The 13,464-nt window shown below is 46.1% G+C and overlaps 1 protein-coding gene across 3 annotated transcripts in view; it reads left to right on the top strand.

The window, feature by feature from the left end:
* LOC106569929 (collagen alpha-1(XIV) chain) overlaps positions 1 to 13,464 on the top strand; it is a 91,064-nt gene that overhangs the window by 20,808 nt on the left and 56,792 nt on the right. For all 3 annotated transcript variants that reach the window (XM_014141684.3, XM_014141686.3, XM_014141687.3), the window contains 7 exons: positions 567 to 719; positions 1,057 to 1,176; positions 1,447 to 1,611; positions 1,936 to 2,097; positions 2,892 to 3,179; positions 4,815 to 4,963; positions 9,781 to 9,910. In XM_014141684.3, coding sequence (XP_013997159.2) covers positions 567 to 719; positions 1,057 to 1,176; positions 1,447 to 1,611; positions 1,936 to 2,097; positions 2,892 to 3,179; positions 4,815 to 4,963; positions 9,781 to 9,910 — 1,167 coding nt within the window. The remainder of the gene's footprint in view (positions 1 to 566; positions 720 to 1,056; positions 1,177 to 1,446; positions 1,612 to 1,935; positions 2,098 to 2,891; positions 3,180 to 4,814; positions 4,964 to 9,780; positions 9,911 to 13,464) is intronic.

Genomic DNA, 13,464 nt, shown 5'->3' with positions numbered 1-13,464 from the left:
TTCTGGGTCAATGCTTTTCCCTCACACTGAGTGTGTTGGATCAGGATAATAGCGCATTGCTGTCATGCCTTTTTGTGCTCTAATGACAGGCCTGTCTCTACTTTAATGGGTTGGCACAGATTGTGAGAGGAGGCATAATGAGATATATTATTATGTGAAAGGCTATAGCATAGTGTTGAAATAAAATGTCACCTAATTAAGGCATATTTTCTTTCATTGACTGGGTGTATTCGTAAGCACCAGAATAATTTAGCATTAATTATACTCTAAATTGTCCTTCAGGGAATTTTGTGGGAAGATGGTTTGAACTGAATAAACAAATGCTTTGGACCTAAGCTGCACTTCAAAAATGTAAAAATGATTTTTTTTAAATCATGATAACATTGTTTGATTCAGTTTACCTGTATTTGATAAGTTACTCTCTTCAGTGACCTTACTTTTTTCCCCTTTATGCTACAGTAGTGGTGTATTGTGCATTCTTGTGTTTTATCTAGGCTAATGTTTTAATGCTTTGTCATTAGTATGTTGGTATAAACATATCTGGTCTGTATTTCTTTCCTTAACAGAGCAGTTCATGTGTAAGACCCCGGCCATAGCGGATATTGTGATCCTGGTGGACGGATCATGGAGTATCGGACGGATAAACTTCCGTCTGGTCCGCATGTTCCTGGAGAATCTGGTTAGCGCCTTCCATGTGGAGTTTGACAAGACACGGATAGGTGAGGAAGCAATCTGTCATCTATTTTACTGGTTTCTTTATCATCATCATCATCATCATCATCATCATCAGTGATGTTTTTTCCCCTATCATTGTCATCATCATTATAATTATGAGAAAGCAGTATTGCTAAAGCGCTCATGATTAGATGGTGATAGCCAATTAGCCATATGGCCATGGCCATATCCTGTCTATTCCACCCACTGGAGTCACAGGTACTGTAGTTTCTGTGTTGTTGTGTTGCTGTGTTTCATCTGGGTAATAAATGATTATCGTCAGTACAATAATGGAGTGTGAATGTGTGTCGAGAGAAGCTCATAGTGTTACCCTGTGCACAGGTCTGGCCCAGTACAGTGGTGACCCCAGGATTGAGTGGCACCTGAACACTTTCACCACCAAAGAAGCAGTCATCGACGCTGTGAAGAACCTGCCCTACAAAGGGGGGAACACACTGACGGGTACTAGAAAAGAATCCTTTCGTCCTCTGTACTCTGTAATACTACTGAACTCCACATAATTACCCACCCGGCACAAATTACGCTCATTATGTTATTCTACCACATTGTATTAGATGTCCCAATAACATGATTAATCTGTTTTCCATGGCATTTTGAGATTTAGACAGGTAACCCAATAATCTAACAAAGATGCTAATACTGTATGTGACACTCCTCAAGAACCGCTGTGTATGCAGGAGATATAAAGATCAGCATACTGTCTCTCTCTAGGTCTTGCATTGACGTACATCCTGGAGAACAGTTATAAACCTGAGTCCGGATCCAGGGCCGGCGTTCCAAAAATTGGAATCCTGATCACAGATGGGAAGTCTCAAGATGATGTCAAACCCCCGGCTAAGAGGCTGAGAGAGGCGGGAATAGAGCTGTTTGCTATTGGTATGAGACAAAGCCTCATCTTAGTTCTCTCTAAATGCTCATATATTTCTGTAGTTAAAGGGATAGCTTGAATGCAGATGCACTTTTCTTGACGGATGGAGGACATTTTTTCACCTTCAACATTTATATTTAGGAAAACTGGTTTGAGTGTGAAGCCACGTGTTCTGACACCTGCTCAGTGTAGTGATATATAATCTAGAGACGTCTCATTCTACTCATCCTGCTCATCTTTCCCTCTCTTAATGTCGGTATCTCTCTCTCACTCGCTCGCTCTCTCTCTCCCCCTTTTCCTCCTTCACTCTCTCTACCTCTTTCTCTGCAAAGGTGTGAAGAACGCCGATGAGAAAGAGCTGAAGGCCATCGGCTCGCCTCCAGAGGAGACGCATGTCTACAACGTGGCCGACTTCAGCGTCATGAGCTCTATCGTGGAGGGTCTGACCAGGACCGTCTGCGACCGGGTCGAACAGCTCGACAAGGCCATCAAAGGTGAGTCCGATTCAAGTAGAGTAGTAGATTCAGAAAAGAGAATTGAGAAGGTTAAATCCAGACCTGGGTTCAAGTACATGTGAATTTCAGTATCTGGTATTTAAAATCTGTGGTAATGAGTATTTTCAAATGCACAACCCAAAACAAGTACTTCTATTTGAGTAATTCATTGAATGGTTATTTGCAAAAACCAAATAGTCTACCAAATTGTATTTGGCAATATTTTCAAATACTTATTTCAAATACTATTTTCAAATACCTGGGTTAAATGCATGGGAGTGTATTTGAGTATTTTCAAATACATTAAAATATTCAACTACTTGTCTTTTCAACAAAAATCTATCTGAATACCTACTTCGAATGTATGTGAAAGTAATTGAGATATTTGAAACAGTATTTGAACCCAGGTCACATGTCTTCCCTGTGGCTCAGTTGGTAGAGCATGGTGTTTGCAACGCCAGCATGGTGTTTGCAACGCCAGGGTTGTGGGTTCGATTCCCACGGGGGGCCAGTACGGGAAAAAAAAAAAAATATATAATAATAAATGCATGAAATGTATGCATTCACAACTGTAAGTCGCTCTGGATAAGAGCGTCTGCTAAATGACTAAAATGTAAAATGTCTGGTTACATCACAGGTGAGCATTATAGACATTTAGTCATATAGTATCCCTTTTTACAAACAGACAGTGTTTGAAATGTGTCGCTTCAGTCATTTTGGAAAAATCCACATGAAAGCAAACAAATCCATCCTCTCACCCTTTCTCTTTCTTCACCCACCCTACATCCTCTCAGGCGACAGAGGCCCAGAAGTCACCATGGCCTCTCCCAGAGACCTGGTGACCTCAGAGGTGACAGCCAGGAGTTTCCGGGTGTCGTGGACCCACGCCCCAGGGACGGTGGAGAAGTACCGGGTGGTGTACTACCCTGCCAGCGGGGGCCAGCCCGAGGAGAAGGTGGTGCAGGGCACAGTGGACACGGTGGTGCTCAACTACCTCCTCTCCCTGACTGAGTACCAGGTGGCCGTGTTCGCCATCTACGCCAGCTCAGCTAGCGAGGCCCTCCGAGGCAGCACCACCACATGTAAGTCTAGTTAGAAAACTGAATCTCATCTGATTTAGTGGGGGCTAGAAGTTGATGAATGACAATGAAATCCCCCTTGGATATCTGTGAATACTAAGTACACAATTGACCTTAAACGGGTTAAAGGGGGTGGTGAGTAACCTACCGCTGTCAGACTGACATACAGATGGAGGGGGAAGAAAGACAATTTATGCCATCCAGTAATGCTGTAAATGCTCTCACTGTTGGAGCGCTTAAGTATCCCGTATTGCATTTAGGCCTATATTTATGCATTTCTATAGACCGGTAATTTAAGGGAGGGGATGTGGCCACTCTCGGCCAAACAGGTTAACGGGAATGGAGATTACTTTGCTGTGTTAATTGTGAGTTATGCCTGTTGATTTAATTGTTTACAATCTGACTTTTGTTTCTCCATTTACCATGTTACAAAACTGGTTAGCAAACCTACTCTCTTAGAAAAAAAGGGTTCCAAAAGGGTTCTTCAGCTGTCCCCATAGGAGAACCCTTTTGGTTTCCATGTAGAACGCTCTGTGAAAGGGTTCTTCATGGAACCCAAAAGGGTTATGCCTGGAAGCAAAAAGGGTTATGCCTGGAAGCAAAAAGGGTTATACCTGGAAGCAAAAAGGGTTATACCTGGAAGCAAAAAGGGTTATACCTGGAAGCAAAAAGGGTTATACCTGGAAGCAAAAAGGGTTATACCTGGAAGCAAAAAGGGTTATCAAAGGGTTATCCTATGGGGACAGCTGAAGAACCATTTTCGGTTCTTGATAGCACCTTATTTTCTAAGAGTGCATATAAACTCTGGCCAATCAATGGAAGCTAGGACATACTAACAAGTCTGTAACCTTTGAGTATAGGTAAGCGAACAGGGTGTTGTATGTCTTTGTTCCTAGTGGAGACAGCATAGTCTACTCACCAGGGTCCAGAGAGAGCTCAGTTGGGACTCTGTAGTCGGCCAGCCCTGCAGGTTATTAGGTTCAAATGGTGACAAAGAAAATAGTATACAAAAGGACAAACAAAAAAGCATGCCAAACTCAGGAAAAGGATTCAGACACAAGTGGTAAAACCCTGCCTGGTCAGGAGGCCACTCCCAATCAGCATCTCAGCTAGGTAATCACTCCCACCTATGAGCAATCACTCCCTACCGGCACTCCAAGCACCTGGCCCAGCTGCTGCTGGGATGTGAAGAGCGAAAATGGACTGCTAACTGTGTCCTAACCTCCTCCCTACCTCTAACCACTGATTAGACAGAACAGGGCTGGAGCAAAAACCTGCATATGCAGTAGATAAACATTTCATTGTTAGTCTGCACCTGTTGTTTACAAAGCAGGTGATGAATAAAATGTGATTCATCCATGAGGATGGTTTAGCTAACCCTGGTCTACTGGTCTAAGTCATGTCCTAGTCTTAACCGTGCGTGAATTGTGTGTGACCTCTGTGTGACCGATAGAAATAAAATTACTAGAACAGGCTAAAGCCCCTCTGACCTCAGCAATTTGACTGCACCCTCAAGGGTACACTCAATTTGACTGATATGGAATTGTAATCCTGAACATTGACTTGAATGTTGTTGCCTGTTCTAGTAATTCTATGGTGTGACCCATGTATGACCTATGTGACCCTTGTGTGTTACAGTGGCCCTGCCCATGGTGAACAACCTGGAGCTGTTTGACATCACCCACAACACCATGAGGGCCCGCTGGAGGGTTGCAGAGGGGGCTTCTGGCTACATGATCCTCTATGCCCCGCTGACCGAGGGAGACGACGCCGACGATGAGAAGGAGGTGAAAAAAAGGAGACAGGAGGGAGGATAGAGAAAGGAGGATGAGAAAATGAGAGAGAAGAGGAATGAGATGGTAAAATAATGACAGAGGGGAGGAGAAAAGACTGTCAGAAAGAAAAGGAAAGAAGACAGATGGAGAGGGAGAGAGAAGAGGATGTAAGAAATGGAGTGGTTACATTTAAATACAGAGGAAAGTAAAGAAGTAGTAAGAGAGGGAATTTAGACTCAAAGCAAGGAAATATTTAGAATACACTAACTCAGTGGTCACCAACCTTTTCTGAGTCAAAATGCAAGCTGAGATTTACCGCTCCAATTTCTTTTTTTACATGACTTAAAAAACGTAACCCTATGCAACATTAACCAACTAAAAACAGTTTTGTAGGAATGAGGTTTGTGCAGTAGACTATAGGCCCAATACATTATCACTGCATATTGGCTACACTTGAATTGCCCTGCCAATGTTGTTCTTCTCAGACATTTTGAAATTATCTAAAATAAATTGTAGGTATATGATCACACTGGTAATAGATAATGTGTTGTATTACTTGTGAGGCACAGCTTAGTGAGCATAATAATGTGTTTTTTTTATTTACTGGACTGATGGCCTGCATCTGATGGTCATTCTGAGGGGAGGGAGCAGCGGTGAGGCTGCCTATCACCCGACTCACCATCCCTCCTCACTCCCTCCGCTGAGAAAAAAGAGGACACAGTCTTCCTGATGGCCAAACTTAAGTCGCACTGCATTATTTCTGCCTCCTGCACCAATTCATGGTGTTTCTCCTATGACCAGAGAAGTGAAATATTCCTCGATATGGAAAAATACACAAGCCGCTAATAATAACAGCGCAAGTTTATGGAAACACCTTGTTGTACTTATTGATTGCTGCTGCAGTGCTGGTTGTAGCGTGAGTGGAAGTAGCGAGCATGCATTTTATGTTTAACAAAGTGTTGACAGTGCTGATGTCAGGCGGTCTATGTGTAGCTGGTGTATAGGAGTCAGGCTCAGGACTGCAGATAAGAGTAAATAAACGTATTTTACTCAACATATAATAAATGCAATACAAAAACAGAGGGGTTAATGCGATAATCTGGGGGAAGCTGTAACCTGTAGCTTACCTCGTTCAGTCTCCTCAGGACTTTAAATGGCCCCACAAACCGCGGACCCAGCTTCCGACAGGGCAGGCGGAGGGGCAGGTTTCGGGTCGAGAGCCAGACCCGGTCCCCCGGGGCCTCACTGCGGTGGCGGTCGGCGCTCGCCTTCTGCCGCCTCACGGCCCGTTGCAGGTGCACATGGGTGGCGTCCCAGGTCTCCTCTGAGCGCTTAAACCATTCATCCACCGCAGGAGCTTCGATCTGGCTCTGATGCCACGGTGCCAGAACCGGCTGATACCCCAGTACGCACTGGAAAGGAGAGAGGTTAGTGGAGGAGTGAGTTTTGAGCCATCTCTGCCCAGGGGATGAACGCCGCCCACTCCCCCGGCCGGTCCTGGCAATATGACCGCAGAAACCTACCCACATCCTGATTTACTCTCTCCACCTGCCCGTTACCCTCGGGGTGAAAACCTGAGGTGAGGCAGACCGAAACCCCCAGACGTTCCATGAACGCTCTCCAGACCCTGGACGTGAATTGGGGACCCCGATCAGAGACTATATCCTCAGGCACCCCGTAGTGCCGGAAGACGTGAGTGAACAGGGCCTCTGCAGTCTGTAGGGCCGTAGGGAGACCGGCCAAAGGGAGGAGACGGCAGGACTTAGAAAACCGATCCACAACGACCAGGATCGTGGTGTTGCCCTGTGATGGAGGAAGATCTGTCAGGAAGTCCACCGACAGGTGCGACCACGGCCGTTGTGGAATGGGTAGGAGCCTTACACTGGGCGCACACCGAGCAGGAGAAAACATAAACCCTCACATCCTTGGCCAAGGTGGACCACCAGTACTTCCCACTAAGGCAACGCACCGTCTGACCGATGCCCGGATGACCAGAGGAGGGTGACATATGGGCCCAATAGATCAAACGGTCACGGACAGCAGACGGAACGCACAGGCGCCCAGCTGGACACGGGGGGAGTGGGTTCTGTGCGTAACGCCTGCTCTATGTCCACCGGTGCCACCAGGCAAGAGGCCGGAAGTATGGGAGTGTGATTCATGGACCGCTCCTCTGTGTCCTCTGTGGGATGCGCACGGTGGAGACCTGGTCTGGACTTTCCACTGTTGTCGCACCGATGGAAACCCCCACACACCTCCCTGAGCACTCTCGTGACCACCCCTTGAGAGCCCTCTGTTGCCACGAAATAGTGGGGTTGTGACAGGCCAACCAGGGTAGGCCCAGCACCACAGGAAACGCAGGAGAATCAATAAGGAAGAGACTGATTCTCTCCTTATGACCCTCCTGCGTAACCATGTCTAGTGGAGTGGTGGCCTCCCTAATTAGCCCTGACCCTAATGGTCGACTATCTAGGGCGTGCACAGGGAAGGGCATGTCCACAGGAACAAGGGGGATCCCTAAACTAAGGGCAAATGAACGGTCAATAAAATTCCCAGCTGCGCCTGAATCTATGAGCGCCTTATGCTGGGAATGCGGGGAAAACTCAGGAAATGAAATAAACACATACATGTGAGCAACAGGGGGCTCTGGGTGAGCCTGGTGCCGACTCACCTGGGGTGACACGATAGTGCCCTGCCTGCTGCCTCGACTTCCTGAGGAACCCCCCCAGCACCGACCAGCAGTGTGCCCTCTGCGGCCACAGATGGTGCAGCGAATGGCCCCTCCTCCGGTCGCCCTAAGTGCAGCACCTCCCAGCTCCATGGGCGTCGGAGCGGAGGTACTGGGGGATGGAACTGACAGGCCCCGATCCGGACGTCCGCGGGCAGTCAGCAGGTTGTCCAGCCGGATGGACATGTCCACCAGCTGGTCCAATGTGTGGGTAGTGTCTCGGCAGTCCAACTCCCGATGGACGTCCTCACGTAGACTGCACCGGTAGTGATCGATCAGGGCCCTGTCGTTCCATCCCGCACTGGCAGCCAGGGTCCGGAAGTCCAATGCAAAATCCTGTGCGCTCCTCGTCCCCTGCCTTAGGTGGAACAGACGTTCACCACCCTCAGGCAGGTGGTCGAACAATGCCCGAAAGCGGCGGGTGAACTATACGTAATGGTCCAACGCCGCGTCTCTCTCACTCCATACGGCGTTGGCCCACTCCAGGGCTTTGCCTGAGAGGCAGGAGACGAGGGCAGACACGCTCTCACATCCCGAAGGAGCAGGGTGGACGGTCGCCAGGTAGAGCTCAAGCTGGAGTAGGAACCCCTTGTATCCGGCAGCCGTCCCATCATACTCCCTCGGGAGCGCAGGCCGGATCCCGCTGGAACTGGGGGAAGGAGGGGTGGACAGTGGGACCTGCTGTAGTGGGGCTGGTGGAGGCGCTGGACGATCTCGTCTCTCCCAACGATCCATCTTCTGCAGCACGCGATCCATGGCGGTGCCCAGATGTTGCAATATGGTCGCGTGCTGCTGGACGCGCTCCTCTATCTCTGAAGGGAGGTCGTCTGCTCCTGCTGACTCCATTCTTTCGGGTCAGTGATTCTGTCAGGAAGTCTTTGTGTAGCTGGTGTATAGGAGTCTGGCGCAGGACAGCAGATAAGAGTAAATAAACATATTTTACTCAACATATAATAAATGCAATACAAAAACAGAGCCCACAATAACGGACCTACCTACATAGAAACAATCACTCAAAAACAAACATGGGGGAACAGAGGGTTAAATAATGAACCGGTAATTGGGGGATTGAAACCAGGTGTGTAAGACAAAGACAAAACAAATGGACTTCGGCGGAAGTCGTGACAGCTGAATACCAACTTAATCATGAACTTAGTCATAAAAACAGCAGCTCTTTGCTGTATTTGTTGAGTCTCTAGTTATGATTTAAAAATCTCACATGATCAACTTCGCTGTGCGTTCGATGCTTCTTTTTACAGTCTATGGTGCGAGGAAACTGTGCAGACACGGTGATCTGAGCTATCTGATTTGCCAGATGTAGGCCTATAGGTGCACTTGATTTAGTCTCTGGGCCTGCCAGGTAGGCGGAATTCTACCTTCAGACACATGAAATGGTTCATAACCTTCCTCTCTCTAGGGCTGCTGAATCAAGTGGACCTACCACCAACAGCACGAAACAAAGAAAGAAAACAGGAACGCAAGGCTTTATCGTTGTTGTTTTTTTACAGAAATGTTTGGTGATCGACTAGGAATGGCTTGGAGATCGACCGGTTGGTGACCACTGCTCTAAGTAGTGCAATGGAAAGGGGGGAGGGGAGATCGAGAGGGAGAGAGAAGTTCCTCCACCCAACAAATTCCACCCATCCTGTTAGTGCTCATTAAAAAATAACACTCTCCAGACAGTCATCAGTTCAGGTTCACAGTTTCACTTGCTCAGCCTGTTGGGGCATAACACTTGAATCCTTTTTCAAATAAAGTTACACTGGCTGTTGTCGATCGATTCAGACAGGTTTTAAGTGCATATCTCGGTTGTTTAGTTAAATGCTGCAGCCTCTAGCTAGATTAGCATAAAACAAAAGGAATTCTAGGGCAGAATGCTCCATTCTCTAAAAGGCAGGAAAGGCAGTTATTTCACAGTCTTATGTATAACGTCTGGCTGGCTGGCTCGCTGCCACTTTATCTGACTGTCTGACCACCTTGCCCTCGTCTGTTTGATGCTTGATTCTGTCTCTATCAACCCCCTGTATATATCTTTCTCCTTTGCCAACCTCTCTGTGTACCTGTCTGTCACCTCGTCTAAGGTCTCTGATGACTGTTTGTACAGGTGAAAGTGGCTGAGACGGTGAACGAAGTGGAACTGGAGAACCTGACCCCAGACACAGAGTACACAGTGACCGTATACGCCATGTACGGAGAGGAGGCCAGTGACCCTATGACCAGTCAGGAGACCACGCGTGAGTAACCGCCTCATACACTCGTACTCATGCACGGCACGCACGATTCACACACACATGCATAAGCAAGCACACACACACATATGAGAATTCCAGAAACACTGAGCTACCCGTAAGAAAGCAGGTGTGGCGCTTGTAACAACATGAGTAGATAAAGCTGTCGTAATAAATGTAAATCTCTATCAGAACATGAGATGGATATCTACCGGCTGAGCATGAGATATTTACTGTAGGTGTTTAGATGTTTGGTTAGCCATCAGGCCTAGTGAATTTGCATACTTCTGCCTGTATCTTGAATGAGTGAAATCAAGCCCTGGCAAGCTTTAGAACAAGACCGAACAAACAGGCTGCCAAAACAATGGTGTTTGTGCTAATTTGACATTTCAGAGCTATTTGGGGGCATCATGTTAGTGTTGAAGTTGACAATCTGTCAGTCACCACTAATTCATGTGTTATTATCTTTCTTTGAACGTTCATAAGGGAGGTGTCACGACATGTACTGTAGATATACAGTTGAAGTCGGAAGTTTACATACACTTAGGTTGGAGTCATTAAAACTCGTTTTTCAACCACTCTACAAATTTCTTGTTAACAAACTATAGTTTTGGCAAGTCGGTTAGGACATCTAATTTGTGCATGACACAAGTCATTTTTCCAACAATTATTTACAGACAGATTATTTCACTTATAATTCATTGTATCACAATTCCAGTGGGTAATTGACATCATTTGAATCAATTGGAGGTGTACATGTGGATGTATTTCAAGGCCTACCTTCAAACTCAGTGCCTCTTTGCTTGACATCGTGGGACAATCAAAAGAAATCAGCCAAGACCTCAGAGAAATAATTGTAGACCTCCACAAGTCTGGTTCATCCATGGGAGCAATTTCCAAACGCCTGAAGGTACCATGTTCATCTGTACAAACAATAGTACGCAAGTATAATCACCATGGGACCACGCAGCCGTCATACCGCTCAGGAAGGAGACGCGTTCTGTCTCCTAGAGATGAATGTACTTTGGTGCGAAAAGTGCAAATCAATCCCAGAACAACAGCAGGACCTTGTGAAGATGCTGGAGGAAACAGGTACAAAAGTATCTATATCCACAGTAAAACTAGTCCTATATCGACATAACCTGAAAGGCCACTCAGCAAGGAAGAAGTCACTGCTCCAAAACCGCCATAAAAAAGCCAGACTACGGTTTGCAACTGCACATGGGGACAAAGATCGTACTTTTTGGAGAAATGTCCTCTGGTCTGATGAAACAAAAATAGAACTGTTTGCCCATAATGACCATCGTTATGTTTGGAGGAAAAAGGGGGATGTCACGGCTGCTCCCGCTCTTACCTCCCCCCTGGCGCTTGAGGGCGCCAGGCTGCCCTGCATCACTCACTCATATCATCTACTATGCACACCTGCCTTCCCTCGTCACGCGCATCAGCGATATTGGACTCACCCATCATCTGTTTATTTCCTCCTCTATATTTGTCAGTTGCCTTGGTCTGTTCCCCGCTGCTGCATTGATTGTTTTTTTGTCTGTGTTATCTGTTTGGTGACACTGTTACTGTCTCATTCCATGTCCCTTCTATATTAAATGTTTTACTCCCCGTACTTGCTTCGTCTCTCCAGCATCATTCCTGTGACAGGGGAGGCTTGCAAGCCGAAGAACACTATCCCAACCGTGAAGCACGGGGGTGGCAGCATCATGTTGTGGGGGTTCTTTGCTGCAGGAGGGACTGGTGCACTTCACAAAATAGATGGCATCATGAGGCAGGAAAATTATGTGGTTATATTGAAGCAACATCTCAAGACATCAGTCAGGAAGTTAAAGCTTGGTCGCAAATGGGTCTTCCAAATGGACAATGACCCCAAGCATACTTCCAAAGTTGTGGCAAAATGGCTTAAGGACAACAAAGTCAAGGTATTAGAGTGGCCATCACAAAGCCCTGACCTCAATCCCATAGAACATTTGTGGGCAAAACTGAAAAGTGTGTGCGAGCGAAGAAGGCCTATCAAAGGTGACTCAGTTACACCAGCTCTGTCAGGAGGAATGGCTCAAAATTCACCCAATTATTGTGGGAAGCTTGTGGAAGGCTACCCAAAACGTTTGAGCCAAGTTAAACAATTTAAAGGCAATGCTACCAAATACTAATTGAGTGTATGTCAACTTCTGACCCACTGGGAATGTGATGAAAGAAATAAAAGCTGAAATAAATCATTCTCTGTACTATTATTCTGACATTTCACATTCCTAAAATAAAGTGGTGATCCTAACTGACCTAAGACAGGGAATTTTTACTCGGATTAAATGTCAGGAATTGTGAAAAACTGAGTTTAAATGTATTTGGCTAAGGTGTATGTAAAATTCTGACTTCAACTGTACGTGTCGTTCCACGAAATGAGTGCCTATTGCGTCCCTTTGATATTTTAAGTAGAAATTGTGCACCCATATTTTCACACTACTTTTAACCTAAATCCAATGACATGGTGAAACTTGTTATCGATTTGACGTTGAATTCTCACAATTCAACCAAATGTACATCAAAACTTGAAGCTGAACTGACGTCTGTGCCAGTGGCCAGGTAAACTCCCCACTCTCTCTACCTGTTTACCACCCAGGACTAGGTGGCTCACTGGGTCTGCCTTCCTCCTGGAATCAATGAGCACTTATTTTGTTTTGTTGATGTTGATTGTGAGGTAGTTGTTATTGCACCAGTCATGAACCCTGTTTACTTCTGTTGGGAAATGCAGTCATCTGAGCGGTCGACAAGGGCGCTGTCGCCTACATATTTCACTGCCAAGCAGTCTCCGTCGGAGACACTCAGGTCATTGGTGTATATGGAGAATAAGACTGGGGAGATGCTAGTTCCTTTGGTTGGAACTGGTAGATGAACACAGAGGAAGGGATGTTGTGTTGTTGAACTTGGCATACTGCCCCCTGTTCAGCAGGAAGTCCAGCACCCACAAGGTAATGCTGGGTTCAATCTATAGGTAGGAGAGAAGGTGAGGCTGCATGCAGTTAAAAGCAGAGTAGAAGTCTAGGAAAAGGATGCACACATAAGAGTGAGCCCTCACCAGGTGTGTCATGGCACTGTGCAACAACGTCAGGACTGCATCCTCCACTGATCTGCTCTTCCTGTATGCAAACTGCGTTGGAATACACTACCGTTCAAAAGTTTGGGGTCACTTAGAAATCTCCTGTTTTTTGAAAGAAAAGCACATTTTTTGTCCATTAAAATAACATCAAATTGATCAGAAATACAGTGTAGACATTGTTAATGTTGTAAATGACTATTGTAGCTGGAAACGGCAGATTCTTTATGGAATATCTACATAGGCGTACAGAGGCCCATTATCAGCAACCATCACTCCTGTGTTCCAATGGCACGTTGTGTTAGCTAATCCAAGATTATCATTTTAAAAGGCTAATTGATCATTAGAAAACCCTTTTGCAATTATGTTAGCACAGCTGAAAACTGTTGTTCTGATTAAAGAAGCAATAAAACTGGCCTTCTTTAAACTAGTTGAGTATCTGGAGCATCAGCATTTGTGG

The sequence above is a fragment of the Salmo salar genome, chromosome 14 (genome assembly GCF_965601325.2).
Source record: "Salmo salar chromosome 14, fSalSal1, whole genome shotgun sequence".
In the NCBI taxonomy this organism is placed as follows: Eukaryota; Metazoa; Chordata; class Actinopteri; order Salmoniformes; family Salmonidae; genus Salmo; species Salmo salar.
The sequence above is the reverse complement of the archived record's forward strand: the minus strand, read 5'-3'. Positions and strand labels throughout refer to the sequence as shown.